At 36.9% G+C, this 21,189-nt stretch overlaps 1 protein-coding gene across 1 annotated transcript in view; it reads left to right on the plus strand.

The window, feature by feature from the left end:
* Positions 1–2,566: 2,566 nt before the first annotated feature.
* Positions 2,567–21,189, plus strand: part of TAFA2 (TAFA chemokine like family member 2) — a 379,759-nt gene continuing 361,136 nt past the window's right edge. Inside the window, exon 1 of the mRNA XM_063115654.1 lies at positions 2,567–2,630. Within this exon, the coding sequence (XP_062971724.1) occupies positions 2,626–2,630 (5 nt within the window). The 5' untranslated portion in view covers positions 2,567–2,625. The remainder of the gene's footprint in view (positions 2,631–21,189) is intronic.

Here is a 21,189-nt window from a genome sequence, read left to right on the forward strand (position 1 = left end):
GTTTACTGTTACTCTACAGATTCTCAACAAGCAGGCCAGAGTGTCATCTTTAGTGATTCTCTTACGCTTTCTTTTAATTTGCCAAACACATCAGATTTGAGGGCAGATTTTAGATGTGATGGCATTGAAATTCAGGTCAGGAACTTGAAGCGTCCCTTCCCTTCTGCCTCTCCCTCTGTCTTCCCAGACATCAAACACCAGAAAACTTTTTGGATAATATCTGCATTTAAGACTCTACTTAGCGTTTTCATTAAACCTTTATTCTTTCCTTTATGGTGTTCTTTTTTATCCCAGCATTTTCCTAGATGAGTTGAAGCACAATTTCGTAAGAACTAAAATGGAACCTATTTTTCATTAAATAGAAACTGTGTTAGCAACTTGGTGAGCATTGCATGTGACCTATTAATGGCAGCATCCTCTGGATGATTCCTTTTGATGTTGCCCTCTAAAGGTCTCATCAGAAAGCATTAGTCTCTGCATTATCCCCTTCTGACTTCTGGTGGTTTTGTTTTATTTGGCTATTGATTGGTATTACACATCCCTCTTAATGCTAACATTAGATGATGCTTTATCAAAGCACTTAGTGGAAAACTACTGTATATAGGTAAAATTTCATTAAATAGTTTGAACTATGTGTCTGGGATGCGTCATCAGCCGAATATATGTTCTAACAGTAGGACTGATTTGGAATTTTGCTTAATTGACTCATTTAACTTATCTGTCTTAAACATTTTGTATTTTGTAGGGTAACATGCATTATTTAGATGAATGCAAAACTCTCCTCGGTACTCAATATAATACATTTTTAATGGCTAATGATTGTATAGATAATCTCATACAGGGGAGCAAATTGTTTCCCTTTGGTTATCATTATAAATTTACTTCTGAACAAATTAAAAATGAAATCATCATCCCTGTCAGAAATGGGCAGGAAAACAAAAGCTTATTAAGGATTTGCTTTTCCCTTGGTAAAATATATTATCAATAATCATTGTAGTCCATAATGCATGTGGTTTGGCATGACATATTAATTTGTGCTGATTTAATGGTTTATCAACCATTTTCATTTTGCTCTTTTTGTTTCTGATTTTCTCTTCTGGGTCTTGGAGTAGTCACATATCTTCTGTAAATGAGTTTGCATTATGGTAATCACACTGAACTTATGTGATGTAAGGACAAATAAAAACAAAAATCAAGAGGCTTAATTCTCCCCGTTAAAAAATAAAGAGATTTTCTCCTCTCCTTTTTCTCAGAGCATTTACTCTAGAAAACTTGCAATTGTAAGTACTCTCTCCTCTCCTTGAAATGTATATAAATCCTTTTGAAAACCAGGCAGGACTTCTGTCAGCTTTAAGACCCAGGGACAACTTCTTCAAAGACCTGGGAGCCATCCCTTTGAAATGACAATATCAAGGGAGATAGCACCCCTGTCTCCCAGTTTCTGTGACAGGATAGGAGCCTAACTTCAGCCTAGTGGCAAAACTACCTCCCACCCTAACATATGAGAAGTTTGTTTCTCCTCTGGATAAAGCCAGTTAGTTAACACAATTAGCCACCCCAATTCCCAGGTAAATTTACAATGACGAATGTGTGACAAATGGTACTGTCAGGTCCTCTTACTTGGAGACTAGTTATTGTTTATTTTCAAAATGTGTATGTAACGGGTTGTACCTGCTTGGCCATATAAAAGGTGAGATGTCTTTCACTCTTTGCAATCTCTTAGCAAATTGCATGTAATGCACTTCATATTCTGGCCTAATGTTTATTCTTATTATCTTTTTGGATAAGATTTCTGGGTTGGCAGAAGATTTTGTTTTTTAATTATATTTCCTTAACAATGGACATGGACTATTATAAAACGTAACACTGTGACCAACTTGTGCTTTTAGTTTTGCTGTCTTTTCTTCTTTAATTAAATGTTCAATTCAGAGAGAACTCCGGTGGCTAAAATCACTGAGGATTAATCAGTATTATGTAAAAAGAAAACAAGACTGTTTCATTAGCATTTTTTTTTCAGAAGCACAGCATTCCAAATTCAACTGCGAAAGCTATTGTGAAGAAGGATTAGCTAAATGGCACGTTTGTCACTTTTTCTTTTAATTATTACTTAATATATTCTCTCAAAGGATCTATTTTTAGGCTAATTTTATTCTATTAAAGTTATCACTGTTCATTTTAAATATCACTTGCTTTCAATTATATTATTATAGGATCCTGCAAAATGTTAAACTTGGTATTGCTAACTCAAAGGTGACTTGTGGTACAGGAATGATTTATGCCTGTGGAACTGCAGATGTCTAAAAATAGGTCTGGATGTTACATTAATATGTACTGTGGTACACAGGCACAATAGGGTCAGAGGAGGATAGAGTTTCATCTCTAACTCTCAGTTTTCTTGCTTTTGTCTCCGACTTAGAGCGACGCCTGGATACTTAGACATTGCTCATTTGTCATGTACCATTTCCTATCAGTGCATATCATCCTGCCCCACCAGCTCCCAGGTGTTTATGAGGAAGCATGTAGTCTGTAAATAGGCATTCTGCACAACTCTAGTTGCTGTTTTAATTTGAAGATATCCTTTGCATATTGGACTGGACAATAACAGATCATTGCTGCTAGGTTCTGATGGGGTAAGTGTGTGACTCTGACCTTAGGAAGAGATCAGAAATGAAAGTGTCCAGCTAGACACATAGCAAATATTACAGATTCCAAGAATGAGTTTCTGTTAGCAAGGTGAATGCCAGCAGTTCTGGGGAAGCAACATTTCTGAATGAACAGCCAGCAGGATTTTGGTCAATTTTTCCTCTGGTGTGATGTTTCTGATTTCAGCTGTAATGAGTGTGAGATGGCAGTGTTGAAAGATGCTTTTCTTCAACCTTTCTGAGTGTGAACTCTGATCAATGGAGGGAAGTCATGAAATTGAGTTCACACATCTATTGTCATTTGGCTAGAGGTTGCAAGAGCATAACAACGTACTGTGGAAAGAGAAATTGAGGCTAGTACCATCCAGAATACATCCGGGAAACATAAGTTTCTCTCCCTGTTGGAGAAATTGTAGTAGACTGTTGATAAGACAGGTAAGAACGTGATGGAGCACCTGCGTTCAGAACAGCCTCAGGGTCTTCTTCAATGAAGTCTATGAGCATTAAACATGGTAGCTACATGGTTTGCCTAAGTATCGTGAGTTGCTAGCTTATTTTTCATCTGGCATGATATATTTTTGTCATCTTTATCTTAAAAATGATGAGGAAGTTGGGTCCAGAGTATATTATTGTACTATAATAAAGGAATTGTTCAGATTTTGGAAGTGACTTGAGTTCTGTGAAGCCATAGTAATTTAGAACTCTTCTGACACTGTTGTTTAATAGGTAGTTCAGCTCTTGGAGTTTATTGGAAAAGATCTCAGGGATCACTGTCTCAGCAATAATTTTACATTTTGTAATGACTTTCACGTTGCTGTGGTGTAACAATGTGGAACATGTCATACTAGTCACCAACTGCCAATTTAAATACACACTGGGGGGAACAATCTAATTTTCAGGGAGTATTAACTTGATCTTAATAAATGTTGATGTTTCATTTAATTGTGACCTTTAAGTTATATTTTTTGAAGGAAAATGTCTCAAGTTTTCACAACATGAATTGTTGAAAAGTCAAGATACTGTAGCTGATTTTTTTAAAGGGACCTAGAAGAATACTTTAAAAATAGCAATAGTTTCTCCTTCAACCCAGCCCATTCCATTTCAGTCTAAACAACAGCCTACTGATTCTCCCCTGATTACTTACTTTAAACACGAAAAAAATATAATCAAGGGAGGACAAAGCACTGGTGTAATGAGAGCAGGAAGAAAATTTCCTCTCACACTCTTGCAGTTAATTATGCAGCAAGAAGCAGCTTGCTTCCACCTGCTCTCCACCTCGTTTCTTTTTCTTTTTTTTCAAAAATTTTGTTGCCTCCTTTTTTTATTGAAACATAATTGATTGTACATATCTATGGGGTATAGCCTTGAATATCATTACCTTGTGCAATACTGATGCTCAAATCAGGATAATTTGTGTATTCAACCTTACACAATGTAATCATTTTTTGTGAGCAGGCAAACTTCTCTTGTCCGCCAAGACCCATTAGTATTGTTACTTTTTTGTTGTTGTTGTTAATCTTTCCTCAACCTCCTGTCCTACCCACAGGCAGAGCTAATTGCTCTTTCAGAACTTTCTTTATATTTATTAGCAGTACTATGTGTTTTTGAATTTATCTATTTTTATGTTTTCCTCCTTCCCTAGATGGTGATTTCCTTGAGGACAGGGACTATTCCTTATTCGCTTCAATATACCATTGTCTAATGCTAAGCGCGGTGTTAGGCTTGGAGTAGGTACTCAATAAATATATAGTGAAAATTAAGAAAAATGAAAGGGTTCTCAAACTGTCTTCAGAAATGGTCCATCCTCACTGTGCTGAAGTAGAAATTTCTATGTAGAGTGGTGAGAACACATGCCCTCTGAGAGATTACTCTCACAGAAGCTGCATGTAGGGTCCTGCAGCTCGTCAGCCACAGAGCTACTTTGGAGCGCCATCGCATTCTGTAGTGCTTTGTTTTTGAGAATAAGAGCCATGTTTGGGCGTATGGAAGAACTAACTCTCAATCTAGAGAAATTCAGTTACTAACTATTGCATGATGAGTGTGCATCTCCTGGTATGATACAAAATGCCTTTAATGTATATTTTCAGCTAACTTCAAATTCATGGTAAGCATGATTATGGGTCAGAGATGTGTCAGGTCTTTGCACCTATAGGCTCATTCAGGAGATGATCTGATAATTTGGTGTTAGCCATCGCACTGTATGGGTCAAATCCATCCATTAGTCAGGTATGTATTGGCTCTTGGGAATCTCAGGTGGGCATGGCTTATTAGTCAAGGGACCTAAGCTATGGAGTAATGGCTCTCCAAGCTGCTCTTATGTTTGAGGGATCTCTTAGAATCTTCAGGGCTCTCCTGGGGCCTAGTTTATGCTGGAGCACTCTTGAAAAACAGGCTCTGATTCATGGTTGTTATTGGATAATCTGGTACCAACCTAAACCCTTTCTCCATTTTGAGTGTTTGTGCATATGTGTCTGAAGTGTCTGCATGTATGGGTATGTTTTAAGGTATCGCAATTTAACAATATTCTATAGGGAAATGCAGGATGCAGCTTATCATAGTATTAAGACCTCTTTTTGTGATGTATCTCTACCAGTTACTTAACCTTTCTAAGCCTCAGTTTCCTCAGTTTCTGCAATATGGGGGATTAAATAGTACCTATCTTTAGGCCACTGAGCGGGCTGTGCTTTGCTCATCCACAAGGAGCGCATTCACATTGTAGTCTGTGCCTGGCATCCCTGAGGTTTGAAGAGTGCGACCTGCATGGCCACCAGCACAAGGGTCTGGCCTGCTTGGCTGTGAGCATTAATGAGTCACTGCACATAGAGTGCTTAGTGCAGGGCTTAGCATTCAAGAAGTGCACAAGTGATGACCTTCACTGTTATAGGAAGGGTCACTTTAGTAGGACGATGGGATAGGTAGGATAAGAGGCATGATACCGGCCATAACAAATAATATTTTCAAGTGGTGTTAACAGGTGGGTAAGAGATTGAAAATACAATCTATTTCATAAATTATTACTGGAGTATGTTTAGAAGTCAGCTAGTTTGCCAGAAGTTCCAGGCCAAACTGAATAAATGTATAATTGCAGCCACTTTTCATGTATTTGGAGGTGATTTTCTGTTCCCAATCCTCCTTTCTGAATCTTTAATCTGTTAGGATTAAAGAATTATGGAAATAAACTAAGGGGTTCTCTGAAATAGTGGTTTCAAAGACCTTGCTCTGAAAACATGGAACTGACTTTTTGGGTTCTTTCAGAATTTTAATTAGTTGGTAAATGTATAGTACATAAGCAACATGATCTTCTTATTTCCCTTCCAGAGAAGACTGGAAGAGCAAACTTGAAGGTGTGTGTGTGAGTGTGAGTGTGCAAGTGTGTGTGAGCGTGTAGAGATACTATTATGAGGAAACAGTGTTGTGGCAGACATGATACACAATGACAGCAAGTGGAAGAATTAAAAACTAAATCTGGGGGTATAACAAAAATGAAAAAAAAAATCCATATTGATAATTATCCTTGACATGTTTAGAAAATATATTCAATATTTTCTATTTTGAAAGGAGGATATTTATATCTAAAGTTTGTTCCCATTTTATAAGAATTTATTGAATAAAACATGGTCTAAATGAAAAAAATTTGGTAGCTAAGAGGAGACAGCATGATATGGTGAAAACACAGGACTTGGAGTTGGATTGAATTTGCATTCCTCATCCATCTCTTATGCTTAGGTGATGCTGTCAGCTTTGGTTTTCTGATCTGTAAAACAGAGGTGATACTTCCCACCATGCAGGGGTGTGATGAGGCTGGGATGATGCTATGGCCTGAATGTTTGTCCCCTCCAAATCTCACGTGGAAGATTGATCCCCAGTGAGACAGTGTTGAAAGGTGAGGCCTTTAGGAGGTTATTGGATCTTGAGTGCTTTGCCCTCATGAATAGCTTAATCAGTTAATGGGTTAATGGATTAATGGGTTATCATAGGTGTGGACTGGTGGCTTTATAAGGAGAGCACATAAGCACATTCTTGCTCAGGCCTCACTATATGATAACCTGCATTACCATGGGACTCTATAAAGAGTCCCCACCAAGAAGAAGGCCCTCACTAGATGTGACCCTTGACCTAGGAATTTCCAGCCTCCAAAACAGTAAGAAATAAATTCTGTTTTTTTATAAATTACCAAGTTTCAGGTATTCTGTTATAAGCAACAGTAAATGGGCTAATGCAGATGACATCATACATGTAAAGTGCAGCCAGCAAGGGCCTGGCATTTTGCTGCTTCTCAATGTATTATTTGCCTCTTCATCTGCTTGGTAATATTTGTTTATCTAAAACACTCCATTTTCAATGAGATTTCACTGCATTGCTATTCTCCTGACTGGAAATTAAATTTATAATGCACATGTCAGGCAATGACTGGTCATTGAGCTCACTAATTATGAACTCTGATCTAGATACAGCTAAAAGTCTGCAGGTATGTAGGAAAGTGCCAGTGTGGTCTAAGATTCTCAAAACTATTTGTTTTCTAGTTTTGTGAGGTTTCTGGAATGTTATGACTCTCTGGAAGAAGAAGGAAAGATAAATTTTATTTATTGCCAGTGCTACTGAAGTTAAGAAGGCTGATCCCATTCTTGTGTTAAATGCACTTTTAATATAGTTCGGATAATGGTTCTGGGCTGTGTTACAATTCACTTTTTTTTCGTTTACTCTTAGGTGCTTCTTGTCATTATTATATATCTTATTGATTTGGAGGATGTTCTCGAGACTTACAGTATTGATTAGGCAGAGTGTTTCTATATTTTGTGATTTACCAGTTTTTGCTCCTTATATCATCATTACTGCTAGAATGAAATTGAGACTCCCTTTCTATCATGGAATTTTTAGATTCTTTTATGATATATACTGGATTAAAGAATTTTATGAAAGCTGCCTGATTCCCTTAAATTTATCAGAAATACACCAGCTGCTTCATAACCTCAAGTGATCTTATGGTTATCAGATTTATTAAGCAAACATTTAATGTGTAAATATAATAAGCTTCTCACAGGTGCCTAATTAGGCCTTACTTTCTGCCGCTAGAACTGAATCTAGTAAAATGTCTGGATGTCACTAAGTCAAAGTAATATCTCTGAATGTTAACTGGTCAAATAAGAATTCATATATTGGTTCAATTTTAATATTGTTAAGTTTCTGATGGATTCTGATATCAGATCATTACATTAAAGAATTAATTCTTAAGCTTTGTAGGATTATTTTATAAGCCAGGACTACTTCTGTTGCAAGTGACAGAGAACTCTAATTCAAATTAGCTTAACAAAAAGAATTAAACAGCAGAAGTAGCTTGGAAGAATACTGGGGTAGATTCCAAAATTAGAGGAGGAGATTCAAAAACTAGAGCCTTAATGAGTGTAACTAGTGATTGATTCAATGATGGCAGAAATCCGTCTATCTCTGCCTGTTTTTTACCTATTTTTTTTATTTCTTTACACACTTGCACTGTTTTGAAATGACTTTTCCATCTGGCAGGGAACATGGCCACAGAAGCCCAAGCTTAGCAACTCCAGAGGAAAAACAGCTTCTTTCTCTTCATATCCATTTATCAGTATCAGAGGAGACTGAGATTTGTCAGGCCTTGGCCATGTGCCTATAGGGATGATGGGAAAATTTCTAGCCATGGGTAGGTTAACCTTGGTCACTCATTCTTGAACCCTTCTGTAAATCTGATAAATGTTATAGATCTCTGCAGGAAAGTCTCAAACACAAATGAGTATTTGCGTACTCTTTCAGGGAGTTCATGGTCTTTCCTTAGTGGTTAAGGATCCCTGTGATAAAATAATACAGTAACACCATTCATTACTGAAACCAAATTTTGGCAGATGCATTTTCACTTCTGAAATAATAAATTCTTGCTGTTAAACATACTTATTAAAAACATATATATGTATATATTTATTTGTCCTGTAGAATTCAAAGAAATATCTCCTTGTAATACAGGGGAATGTAAAGACTTTAGTTATTTGGGGAACAACTTCACAAGCTTAAAACACCTTTAAACTTTTATGATGAAGCCACTTCCAAGAACAGTGAACACAGCTAAGAAGAGCCAAAACTTTTCTCATGCTGATTATTTGATTTGCCACATGGAAGAAAAGAGGTAACTCCTGAGGGATACCAGTGTCTCTAAGTCAAACTTTTCTCTGAAAAATCAGAGTGAGGCATAAGTGACTGGAGGAGACAGAAGAAACTACTGGAAAGAGGTGGAGTCCACCTGGACTACTGCAATGCCCTGTAGTTGGCCTCCTGTCTTCTACTCTTGCCTTCTTCTTTCCCACAGAGCAGACAGAGAAGTCATTTAAAGTACAATCAAGCAGATCATGTCAATACTGTTCATTGGCCAACTCTTGTGTTATAAATATTTAACCAGACCTACAAGCCATGATCTGGCTCCTGCTGCTTTTCTCACCTCACTGCAGCCAGTTTCACCTCCACCGACTGTCCTTATTCCCTTCCCCACCTGTGCTAAGCTCTCGCTGTTTTCAGGACTTTACCCATGTTGCATCTTATGCTTCAAATGCCTTCTCTCCACTTTTTTCCCTGGCTCTCTCCTATGTGTCCTTTAAGCCTGGGTTTAATTATTGCTTCCTCAGAGAGAGATCCTGAAACCAGAGTCAAATGAGGTCCTTTCTGTTTTTCTCCCTAATGTTACTCTATTACTGCAAGTTGCAAAGATGTGTATTTGTTTAACATCTTTCCTCTGCATTGTAAGCATCATGCAATCGGGGATTGTGTCTATTTTGTTTATGTAGTGCCTAACAGTGCTTGGGACATAATTCTTAATAAATGCTTTTTAAACATCCATGGAAGACATAGGAGGAAGAGAATTGTGGAATTAGAAACAGCTGCAACAGCTGACTACAAAGACTAGGAATAGTGAGGGGGTGGTAAACAGTAGACATTCTGATGGTGGAGTCAGGGAGAGAGATATATGCCAAAAGCCAACAGAACAATATTGCAACCTCGGCCTTGGAGCTGTGTGATTTCAGGCATGTACCCCAAGAGGACATGCACAGGCACATGTGCCTGCTGCTCAACAGCCCCTGAGTGAATGGCTGTGACATTCGGGAGGCCTGGCAATCAGTACAGGTTAGCAGCCTGTGGAAGGTTTGCACACTGCACACGAGTGACAAGCTAAGCCATTTGTGTCTGTGTTTCAACACTGGCTTGCTCCACTGGCAGATTTGGCTTCCTTTGTAACACTGAGTTAACATTATTAAAATATTGGAAATTGTGTTGTGTACTTTAGAAGTTTTTCATTAAAATAATTTAAGGACAAAATTTGATCATTTTCCTTTTTCTGGGAATACTTACAAAAGGGGACACTCAAGCTGCAATTGAGATTTATAATCCTGGACACCCAATTTAGTAAATCTTTTAAAAATAAGTCGGACCTGTGGTCTGATTCCTTTATTCCTCTGCTTTTTCAGATCATATTTCTTTATCTATGAATAGGATCATGTTGTGACATCCTTATAAGTCTTTTTGTCTTACCTTTTTTTAAAAAAAAAATTTTTTTTTTGACTTGGGTAGAACAGAGCTCCTTCACCTTTCTCCTGTTTTCTCCACAGTACTTATGTGATTTTGGTGTTTATATTATAAGCGATGTGTGGATGCTTGACTTTTGAAAGAGAATGTCTCAGTCTAAGCAACATCTTTGTCACTAAGAAAGAAATTCCAGATCTATCCGGGGAGTTGGGCTGTGCTTAAAGATTTAGAGCCCACCAGCAGATAAGATCCCCAAATAAGAAAGCTAGCTGTCACCCTTCTGTTTCTCTTGTTAATAATGGCTTCCACATCTTAACAAGGAATGCTGATTTTATGGTAATGGGAAATGGTAATGTGAAAAGACTGGGCATCGTCTTACATGATGTATGTTGTAATACATTTTCATTATGTATTGTCAGTAGTAGGAAAGATGTGGCAATACAGAGAGATGTTTCGCTAATATCAGTCTTGGTAAAAGTTTACTCTTTGAACTAGACCTCTTTTTCTTGCAGCTTTGCATAATTGGCTCCTTCTCATCCTTTAGGTTTCAGTTTAAATATCACATCCTCAGAGAGGCTTTCTAAGGTAGGCCAGTTCGCAAAGACTGGTTCAAACTTGAGGACTGGTAAAAAGGATGCTTTATCTTTGAGCAATGTTAGCTTTTCTTTGTATTACTATTAGGCCATAAAATAAGCAATGCAAGAATATGGGTGAGATTAACAATATTATGGTGGAGTTGGGTACAGATTCCTGGAACCTTTTGTGTTTTTCAGAGGCTCAGCCAAAATTTAGTAGAATCAAGGGACCCTTCGGTTAAGAGAGCTTCTTGCCTTTTAGCCCTTTTAAGGCTAATGTGGTAATTGGGCATATACGCTAATGAGGTCTGCTTTATTATGAGAATTTCATTTGAGCTGTGCCACTTATATGGATACTGGATTCATAACTTCTTGCTGAACAATTTCTACATTTTGTTTATTTCCGTGCCAGCTGGCCTTACAGTGTTTCAGTCATGGGGCCAGCATTTTTCTAGAACTTTCCTAACCATCCCCTTTATCCTCTGCCACAACATCATGTTTATTTCCCTTATAATTAGAGTAATGCTCATAATTATTTATTTTATTTGTTTAATTGTTTACTGTCTTCCCGTCAAGATGTTAACTCCAGCAGGGTGGTAATTATATCCCTTCTCTTAGTATGTGCCTAGCCTGACTCTCAAAGACTTTGCATTTCTGCTTCCATAATATCATCCTATGATGCTCTTAGGGTTATATGTATCCTGAGGTGGGACAGTTATCTAAGATTATGCAAGCCAGTCACAGTCATTGGATCACTCAGATTCTTTGGCCTTATCTGAGAGGCAGGGGTCCTGGTACATGGGAGTAGGTAAGCAAGTTTAATAATACAATTACAAATATCCTTTGCATTTGGAAAACTGGGTAATTAAGAAGAACTTATAAATGGCTGTTGTTTTACTCTCCTTTCTCCACAGTTTTGCATATTTTATAATCTTTGAAACATACATTTTCCTAATTTGTCTTTATACTTTTCCCAGTATTCTAAGCAATATAGCACTGTAGCTCAGAGAACAAGCTCTGGATTGAATTGCCTGTGTTCCCACCCTGGCTGTAGCTCTTTTGAACTTTATGATTTTTGATGGTTTTGTAATTTCTCTGATTTCAGTTTCTTCATTTGTAAAATGAAGCTAGTAAAAGAAATTATCTTACAAGGTTCTTGTAAAGGTAAAATGAATTGGTATGCTTCATGTGTTTAGAACAGTATGTGGAAGATGTAAACATTCAATGTTAGCCAAAATAAATAAACAAATATATTAGATAATTCTGTGATAAAATTAGAGTTTACATTTGTTCTATTTTTTCCTGGGTTATGTATCCATCTGAAATTATAAAGGTTATTTTAAAAGGTAAACTAATTTCTTTCAAAATTTTTTTTCTTAATCAAGAGCCAGAGCTACCTTAATTAATTATACAGATATTTTTAAAGTTGGGGAGCATAATCCCGAGGATGGGGAGAGGTGGCTCCTAGTGCCTTAGGTACTGAAAGTTACAAAATACCCACTAGAAGGAATTTTTAAAACACAAATGTTTCCTGAATTTATAATCAAGGTGGTTCCATCCTTCACAGTAGTCGCCCTGGAGGCTACATATGTTTCAACCCAGCTGCAATTGCTCAATATATGTTTAAATCTGCTGTTCTTCTGTACTTGCCTTCAGAGCCAATTTCCAATCTTCATAAGGTCATCTGCTCTTTTATTTTGTAGAAAAGTCTTGTTTTAGATTCAAGATGGTATTACTCAATTTTATCATTCACCTGACTTATTGTACTTGACACTGAATAATTTCGGTTCTTTTAAAAAAAAATCTTACCTCAAATTGTTGTTATGTCCTGTTTCTGCCAGTATGGATCTGGCCATCACATCTTGGGCATGAGTGCTGAAAGTCAGCTTTGTACCCCATGAATATTCATAACCAAAAAAAAAAAAGATTTCTACCCTCTAAATATAAATATGTGGCGCTCTAAGAACAATAGAGTGTGATGTAGGCTCTGGCAATGCTTTTGAAGGTAGACTTCCAAAAACGTTCTGAGCATAGGGCACCAACACTGGAATATAAGGTTATCACTTTGAGGGGGACAGTACCTATTTGGATGTATAATTCAAGTGGTTATTATCTTTATAGCAAAAACAGACTCCTCAGGAGGTCTCATTGTTTCTTTTGCTTTTAAGATATATAACCAGTTTGAAGCCAAAATTCATTTGGATGTGTGAATTCTATTATTTTAAAATAAAAACTCTAGCAATACTAGTATACGATCTATTTTTGTCATTGCTGCACCTTGCCATTAAGTATTTATAATTCTAATTACACATGTTTGAAATCTTCATTTTCATCATTAATACTACCTTGATAAACCCACAGAATGCACACAAGAGTGGCTTATGTTAAAAACATGCAAATACATTCAGTCATTGTTTTCTATCACAATGCATTCCTGAAAATGGTTCTATAAAGCAGTTAATATTTTCCTAAAAGAATAATATTACTGGAGGTTTTGCTCCTAACCAATGACTCAAAATCAAATAAATCAGATATATATAAATAATGCATTATAAAGGAAAATTGCAACAGCCACGTTCTTTGTAATAGTCAAAACTAACAAAGTTGTATACCAAGTCCCATAAAATATCCATAAATACGCTGGACATACTGATGATAAAGATATCAATGGACCATAAAGTTGTCATATAGCAAATAAAACCTCTACTGATAGGTAAATATGATTGGAAACTAATGTCTGATCAATTATAAATAACAATTCTTTAATTTTAATGGTTTTATAATACTCTTAAAAGTTTTATGGGATTTGGGGGGTGGTGATTTGCACAGCCCATATCGCTGAAACTACCTAAAGAAGTTTAAACATTATGCCTTTTTTCCTTGATAGAATATTCTCTTTGCAGGTGGATATGTTAAAAAAAATCATTCCATTAAACTTACAGCCATCTTCTGACTTACTGTAGCAGGTAATGCATTCAATATATTTGTTAATGAGGTTTGATTTATTAAAAAAATATACATTGGGATTATACCATGTTCCAGGTCCTGTTCTAGACATTTGGGCTATTAAAAGTTGAGGAGAAGAGTAGAAACCAGTAAAGGAGGCTGAGAAGCAGAAAGGAAAACCAAGTGAGTTTGGTGTCTTGGAAGTCAAGTGAGGAAGATATTTCAAGGAATTTGGACTGATTATTTGTGTCAAGTAACATAAAGGCTAAGAACTGACTTTGGAATTTATCGAAGTGGAGGATCATTTGTGACCTTGATAGGAGTAGTTTTGGGGGGAGCAAAGGCATTATTGGAGAGAATGAGAAGCTAGAAATTGGAAATAGGAGTTTAAACAACACCTTTAAGGAGGTTTGCTGAAAGGGTTGAAGAGAAATGAAGCAATAGAAGATTAAGGCACAGGGAGAATGAGTGAAGAAATGTTTTTGTTTGCTTTTAGTAAAGAGAAATCAGCGTATCTGTGTGGTTATGGTAGTGCTTTAGTAGAAGGACTATCTGCTCATATAGGAGCAAGTGAAGAGCTGAGTCAGTGTTTCTGAGTAGGTGCGAAGGGATGGGAACTAGGGCGTGAATGCGGGGCTGGTCTTATCTAGGAGCACAGATGATTTATCCATGTTATCAAGAAAGAAAGTCGACTATATGAGCACAGATGCCAATAGGTGGGTAGATTTAGCAGTGGTTATGATCTATCCTTTAAAAAATAATTTTAAATGTTCTAATGGTTCAGTATTGTTACTCATTATCATGTCAAATAATGACTAGCTGAAAACAATATGTCACTCAACTTGATACACTGTTGACAGTCATTAGAATGCTTCACCCTTCTTTGGAAACTCATTAAAAACACTTAGCAAATCTTCAAAAGGTGCTTCGCAATTTTTTTCCTGGAGTGGGTATGAGAGAGTTATGGAACAGTGTGGTGATTGAGCTCACACTTTTCTTCAGCTTGACAAATCATTGAATGAATAAAAGAGGATAGAATCACCTAGGTGTGGCTGTTAATTTAGGACTTTCAAGTGATTCCTTTGGAGATATGAGTAATGATGAAAGATGTCTGAATTACTGGGTGAGACTCCCAATTGAGCTATCAGTTTTGATGTTCTACCTGCCTCCACTTCAGTTCCATGGGTAGTTTGGTGATTCTTCTCTTCTCTGCCCTCTAGTGATAGGAAGATTGTAAAGTGTGTGGCATAAAAATGTAAGGCCTGTGTCTGTAGAGACATTATACAATGGGTTTCCATGTATATATGTAAATATATATGTTATGTTAAAGAGGGAGGCAAATATTTAATATTAATATTAATTTAATTTTAATACAGTAGCTATACATACAAAGCATATGCCAAGCTCTGTAATGATGTTATTTCATATCAAGTGGAATTCACTGCCTTGAATTAAAATGAGAAATATAGACATAAATGCTATAGTTGCTTAGAGAAAGAAGAAAATCATCATGGGCTGAAATAGATGCAGAAAACTTCTTGGATGAAAAGATGAAACTTGAACTGGGACTTCAAGCCAAGTCTTTATCTTGGCACCTGAGATAAGAAAAGGATGTACCTGCACGTAGTAAAACATTTGTCACATGTTCAGCACTGAACAAATGCCTGTTTGATTAATTTTGCTGTATAATGTGTGTGAATATTCAAGTCTTTTGTTGAAATTCTCTGAAAGTAGCAAACTGACGAAGAATAGGCACAAATATCTGTATAAGTGAGGTTAAAAATCCAGCTTTGGGGCCGGCCCCATGGCGCACTCGGGAGAGCGAGGCGCTTGGGAGTGCAGCGGCGCTCCCGCCGCGGGTTTGGATCCTATATAGGAATGGCCGGTGCGCTCACTGCCTGAGCGCGGTGCGGGCGACACCAGGCCAAGGGTTGCGATCCCCTTACTGGTCACAAAAAAAAAAAAGAAAAAAAAAAAAATCCAGCTTTGCCAGCCTATCCAGTCTTAATTATCGGAGATCTATTTTTGGTCCAAACTGACTCTCCTCTGAAGGATTAATGAAATGTTTTAACAAAAGTGGTAGATTTCTGGAAGGGACTGCACAACCAAAGGAGAGATACATTTGCTCATTCATCTTTACTAACTGGGAATATTTTTCCTGGGAAATGAATACTGCAATTAGGATTATATATTCTTTAGAAAAAATATATGTCAATTCAAAAAGAATGAAAAGGAATAATTAAGTTATTGTGGGAAAGAGGTAGAGAATAAACTAGTTCTTTAGTGACCTTGAGGCTCTAATATTAGGACTGGTAGTGACTCTATTTCAGTCCCCATTCATTCCTTGATCACCAAAGGAAAATGTCTCATTCACACAGTTTTGAGGCAAGCTCTTTCTCTTTCCAAATCAGCAGACTGCTCAAAGTGATGACCACTTTTTTTTTTTTTTAGAAACCTCACTATTCTTCAAACTGTAAAAGTATGCTTCCATTTTTCCAAAGTAGAAACACATTATCTTCTCTATTTTCTTTGATTTTGCAGTATAATTTTGATATGTGGTAGCATCTGAAAATTCTCTATTAGATTATGGATGTGTAAATGACTGCCAGGAGACTTTTGTTCAGAGTCTAATTTGCTATATAGCTCATCACTTATTTGTAGGAAAAGCTTTTCAATTCAGTCCATTAATTGAAATTCTTGAAGAAAGTCCTCAAGAGTTTAACTTTACTGGACTAGAGGTTAGAGATTGTTTTAAAATCATGTTGAAATTTTATACACTGGAAAAGCCAGGATCTGAATGTGAATTGAAACTAAGGAAGACGAATGTTAAGTAACATAAGCAGTCACTGCAATGGCCTGAAGGTAGCTACATGTGGACCAAAATATTCAGGCAGCCTTGTAAGAATTGGTAATATTTAGATAGCACATAAGTCATAAAAGATAACATCTAAATGTTATCCAGATTAATTTGAAGTACAGGATACAGTAAAGAGTAAGGTTTGATAGATCTGTGGACGTATCCATGATGAAAGAACTCTGTTAAGGGAATAAAGCAGATGACAGTGGCAAGATGAATGATATTTGCATAGGTAAACGCTGAATCAAGTGTTACCTGCAGCTTTTGATCTTGAAAACCTGAAAAAATAGCCTTCTAATCCAAATGACTTGTTAGCAGTTATCTGTTCCAGCTCTGTGGTTTTTAAAAGATCATTCAGATGCTTCTATGAACCATGTGTACTTAAAAGATTGGACCAGGTTAGCAGAAATATAGATTCAGTTGGCCTCTCTCTTTCTCTCTTTCTCTCTCTCTCGTGATGTTAGAGCTGAATTTAGACTCTAGTTAATTCCTGCTGCTCTTCATATTCTGTTTGGCTCATCCCAAGGCTATCAACCAGTTACTGAAATTAAAAAACCAGCATTGAGTCCTTGGGCACTGTTAGGGTTCTTCTATTTAGGATAGTATTGGAAATCACAGTATGTAGATGGTTCACAAAACTGAGGCATAAAACAGCCTGGAAATTATGGGTAGTAGGTAAAGCACAGCAATTCCCTTTGAAACACAACTAATCTTTCTATTTGTTTCTTTACCCAGATCACATTCACTGACGGTCCCCAGTCAATTATCAAGCACTTGAAAAAATATGTATTGGTTCATCGTGTAATAGAAGTTTATATCGTAACTAACTGGGTTTCAAATATTAAGAAAGGTGAATAGTTCTAGTACTAAACTTTGGTGTTAATTTGGTGTATCTCAGGGTTGGCCTGAAATCCTATTTTGGCCTCTTGGATATCTGTTGAACTTCAGAATTAAAAAGAAAACTTTAGAGGATTTTTTTTATTGCTTCTACTTCTCCTTTGGATGAAAGGAAAGGAAAGCAACAGTGTATTATAAGAACTTTGTGTGTGTGTGTGTGTTTGTGTTTTGTGTGTGAAAAGAATGTAGAGCAGGTATTTCTTTAGGTTATACCAGTCTGTTATTTTCCCCCCAGAATGCAAAATAATGATAAATTTGGCACTTCTTAAGAGCAACTCAGGAAATGACAACTTCCAGGTATTCAAACATATTTCATGACTTATAATTGTGTATAGGACTGTCCCAATCATTTTTAGTTTATTTAGATGCTAGGTTTTCCTGTGCCACAATCCTCCTGCTGAGGAAGAATTCTCACGTAGCCTTAGTTCTTCACTTTCAGTGTTTTTTCTAACCCATTGCTGGTGCCATTTTCTGTGGTGCAAGCAATGTCTCTTGCGGGCTGCCTCTCCCTGAGAGTCTTCTTGCTTCTCAGTGGTGTAAACCCCTCCCAGGCTCCAGCTCCAGGCTCGAGCTCATTCTACCACAGCCTGGACAGACCAGAGAAATACAGTTCCGTGTTCTTTGTCTCTGCTTGAGCAGAACTGGGGGCACCTTAAGAGCTATTCCTGTAGATGCTGCTCCCTCCTGGGAATTGCTCTTTTTCCCTTTTATTTTCAGGCCAGTTACCTGAACTAATGTCCAGTTGGCTAATTCAATTTGCTTTATTTTTTCCTACTGAAGTCTGTACACACACACACACATACACACACACACACACATACACACACACACACACACACACACACACACAGAGCTACTGGGTTGGAATGAGAAGAGGAATACGAGATTGTGAAGTGACCTTGGACAAAAGGACTCATGAATAAAATAAATGGAATACGGAGTTCTAACTCTCTTCTTTCTTTCATTAACAATATCATTAATAGTGCATCTTTGAAACATCAGAACCATAAATTTGCAGTTGTTCAAGCTCAGGAGCCTTCTTTTTCCTTTATTCCTCATAGTGAGGGTGATCAGATGTTTTATTGTCTCAACTGGCATACAGTTGGGCATAAAAAAGACACCAACTGTATAGGGCACTGGGACAACAGACAGAAATCAGATCTGTCCCAGGCAAACAGGGAATGGATGTCTGTCCATAACTAAATCAGCAAGATTTGCTGGCTTTACCTTTGAAACATCTGTTGGATGGATTCATTTGTCTCCATCTCCACTGCTATCATCAATTCCAAGCCACCACCATCTCTACTCCTAATGGATCTGTTTTGATTCTTGCCCTGCTATGATTCATTTTCTACACAGAAGCCAAAATAATTTGTTATAAATCAATTAGATTACTTTATTCCCTTGCTCAATAATCCACCAAGGTCTTGCATTGTCCTTAGAAGAAAATTCACGCTCCTTCCCTGGCCTACAACACCTCACCTTTCCATTGTAGGTCATCCCATACCAGGATTCACTCTACTGGGCCTTCTTTATTTTCCTTCAACATGCAAAGCTCATGCCTGTTTCAGGGACTTTGCATTTGCTCTTCTCTCTGCCTGGAGTGTTTGTCCCCCAAGTCTTCCTTTTCTGACACTTTCTTGTCATTTGTATCTCAGTCAAATGTCACCTCTGCTGAGCACTCTAATTCGTTCTAAGACTGTTTTCACCCTTCTCCAGTCACTCCCAGTCATATTAGGCTTCTTTGTGGCACGCCTCACTATCTGAAGTTATTTTATTTTACTTTTGTTTATTACAGTAAAAGGTGCATAACAAAAGATTTACCATTTTAACCATTTTTAATTGTACAGTTTTGTGGCATTAAGTACATTCACATTGTTGTGCAACTAACACCACCACCCATCTCCAGTACTGTTTCAGCTTCTGAAACTGAAAGTCCATGCCCATGAAACAATAACTCACCATTCCTCCCTCCTCCAGCTGCTGGCAACTGCCATTCCATTTTCTGTCCCAATTAAGTGAACGAGACTACTCTGAGTACTCACGTAAGTGCAATCTTACAGTATTTGTCCTTTTGTGACTGGCTTATTTCACTTAGCATGATGTTCTCAAGGTTAATCCATGCGGAAGCATGTGTCAAATTTTCTTCTTTTTTCAAGTCTGAATAATATTCCATTGTATGTATATGCCACATTTTATTTATCCATTCATCTGTCCATGGATACTTGTGTTGTTTTCACCTGTTGGCTATTGTGAATGATGTTATAAACATGGGTGCACAAATATCTGTTTGAGTTCTTGCTTTCAACTCTTTAAGGTATATAAGCAGAAGTGGAATTACTGTATCATATGGTAATTTTTTGAGGAATCACCATAGTGGTTTCCACAGCAGATATATCATTTTGCATTCTCACCAGTAGTGAACAGGATTTTAATTTCTCTATACCCTTACCAAACACTTGTTATTTTCTTTTTCTTTTTTTGATAATAGTCATCCTAAATGGGAGTGAAGTGGTATCTCACTGTGATTTTGATTTGCATTTCCCTAATGATTGTTGATATGAAGCATCTTTTCCTCTGCTTTTTGGCCATTTGTATGTGCTCTTTGGAGAAATGTCTATATAAGTCCTTTGCCCATTTTAAAATTGGAGTCTTTTGAGTTGTAGGAGATCTTATTCTGGATATTATTTTCTTACCAGATATATGATTTGCAAATATTTTCTTCCTTTCTGTGGGTTGCCTTTTCACTCTGTTGATAGTGTATTTTGATGCACAAAAGATTTTAACTTTGAGGAAATACAAATTATCTATTTTTTCCTTTGTTGCCCCTGCTTTTGATGTCATATCCAAGCAACCATTGCTAAATCCAATATCATGAAGCTTTTTCTCGGTTTGCTTCTCAGAGTCCTATAGTGTTAGGTCTTACATTTAGGTATTTGTTTCATTGAGTTAATTTTTGTATAGGATGTAAGGTACCAAGTCTACTTTTTGATTTCTACCTCTCCAATAAAATATAAGCTCAATGAGATCATGGATCATTCCTGTCTTTCTCTACATTTTATCCCCAGTCCTTCAATCAGGGATTGACGTAGAATGAATGAACAAAAGAAGACATTCAAGTGAAGTATCTAAGGCAAATAAATGTGTACTTCTCAGAATCATAGAATCTTGTGCCAACATGAGAAATTACTTCTTTATTTCATTTATATTAGTCACCTTCTAGGCCAGTTTTCTTCTGCTGCTTTCATTTATTTTGTTAACATGTAGCCTAGAAATTAATCCCCCAGAAGCATTGTTAATTAGACTTAATTTATCCCAGTCTACTAAGATTGGGATAAAACATAAGATAACCTAAAATAAACTTGAAAACTCTTCTTTCATCTGAAGAAGAAAGAAGGGCAATGAGCTTTGGAATAGATTTTTTTATATTTTCACATCAGATGTCTTTTCACTTCAACCTTGGCTAGTTTCTTTATTTAACCTGAGGAAATCCAGTCCTATTTATGATTCTTAACATATGATCTTACAAATAATATGACCAATCACTGAGGAAATGGGCCTAAAAATTTCATCATTGCCTCTCTGAATAATTGATTGGAAGATAGAAAAGATTTTTCTCTCCACCACTCATCCGCAATCCCCAAGAAAATTGCTTATACTATTTGTGAAAGAATCTACTGATGGAGATAGAGAGATCAAATAAAAGAAAGACAAATCATTGTTTCCTTGATGGGCG

The sequence above is a fragment of the Cynocephalus volans genome, chromosome 12 (genome assembly GCF_027409185.1).
Source record: "Cynocephalus volans isolate mCynVol1 chromosome 12, mCynVol1.pri, whole genome shotgun sequence".
NCBI classification, from domain to species: domain Eukaryota; kingdom Metazoa; phylum Chordata; class Mammalia; order Dermoptera; family Cynocephalidae; genus Cynocephalus; species Cynocephalus volans.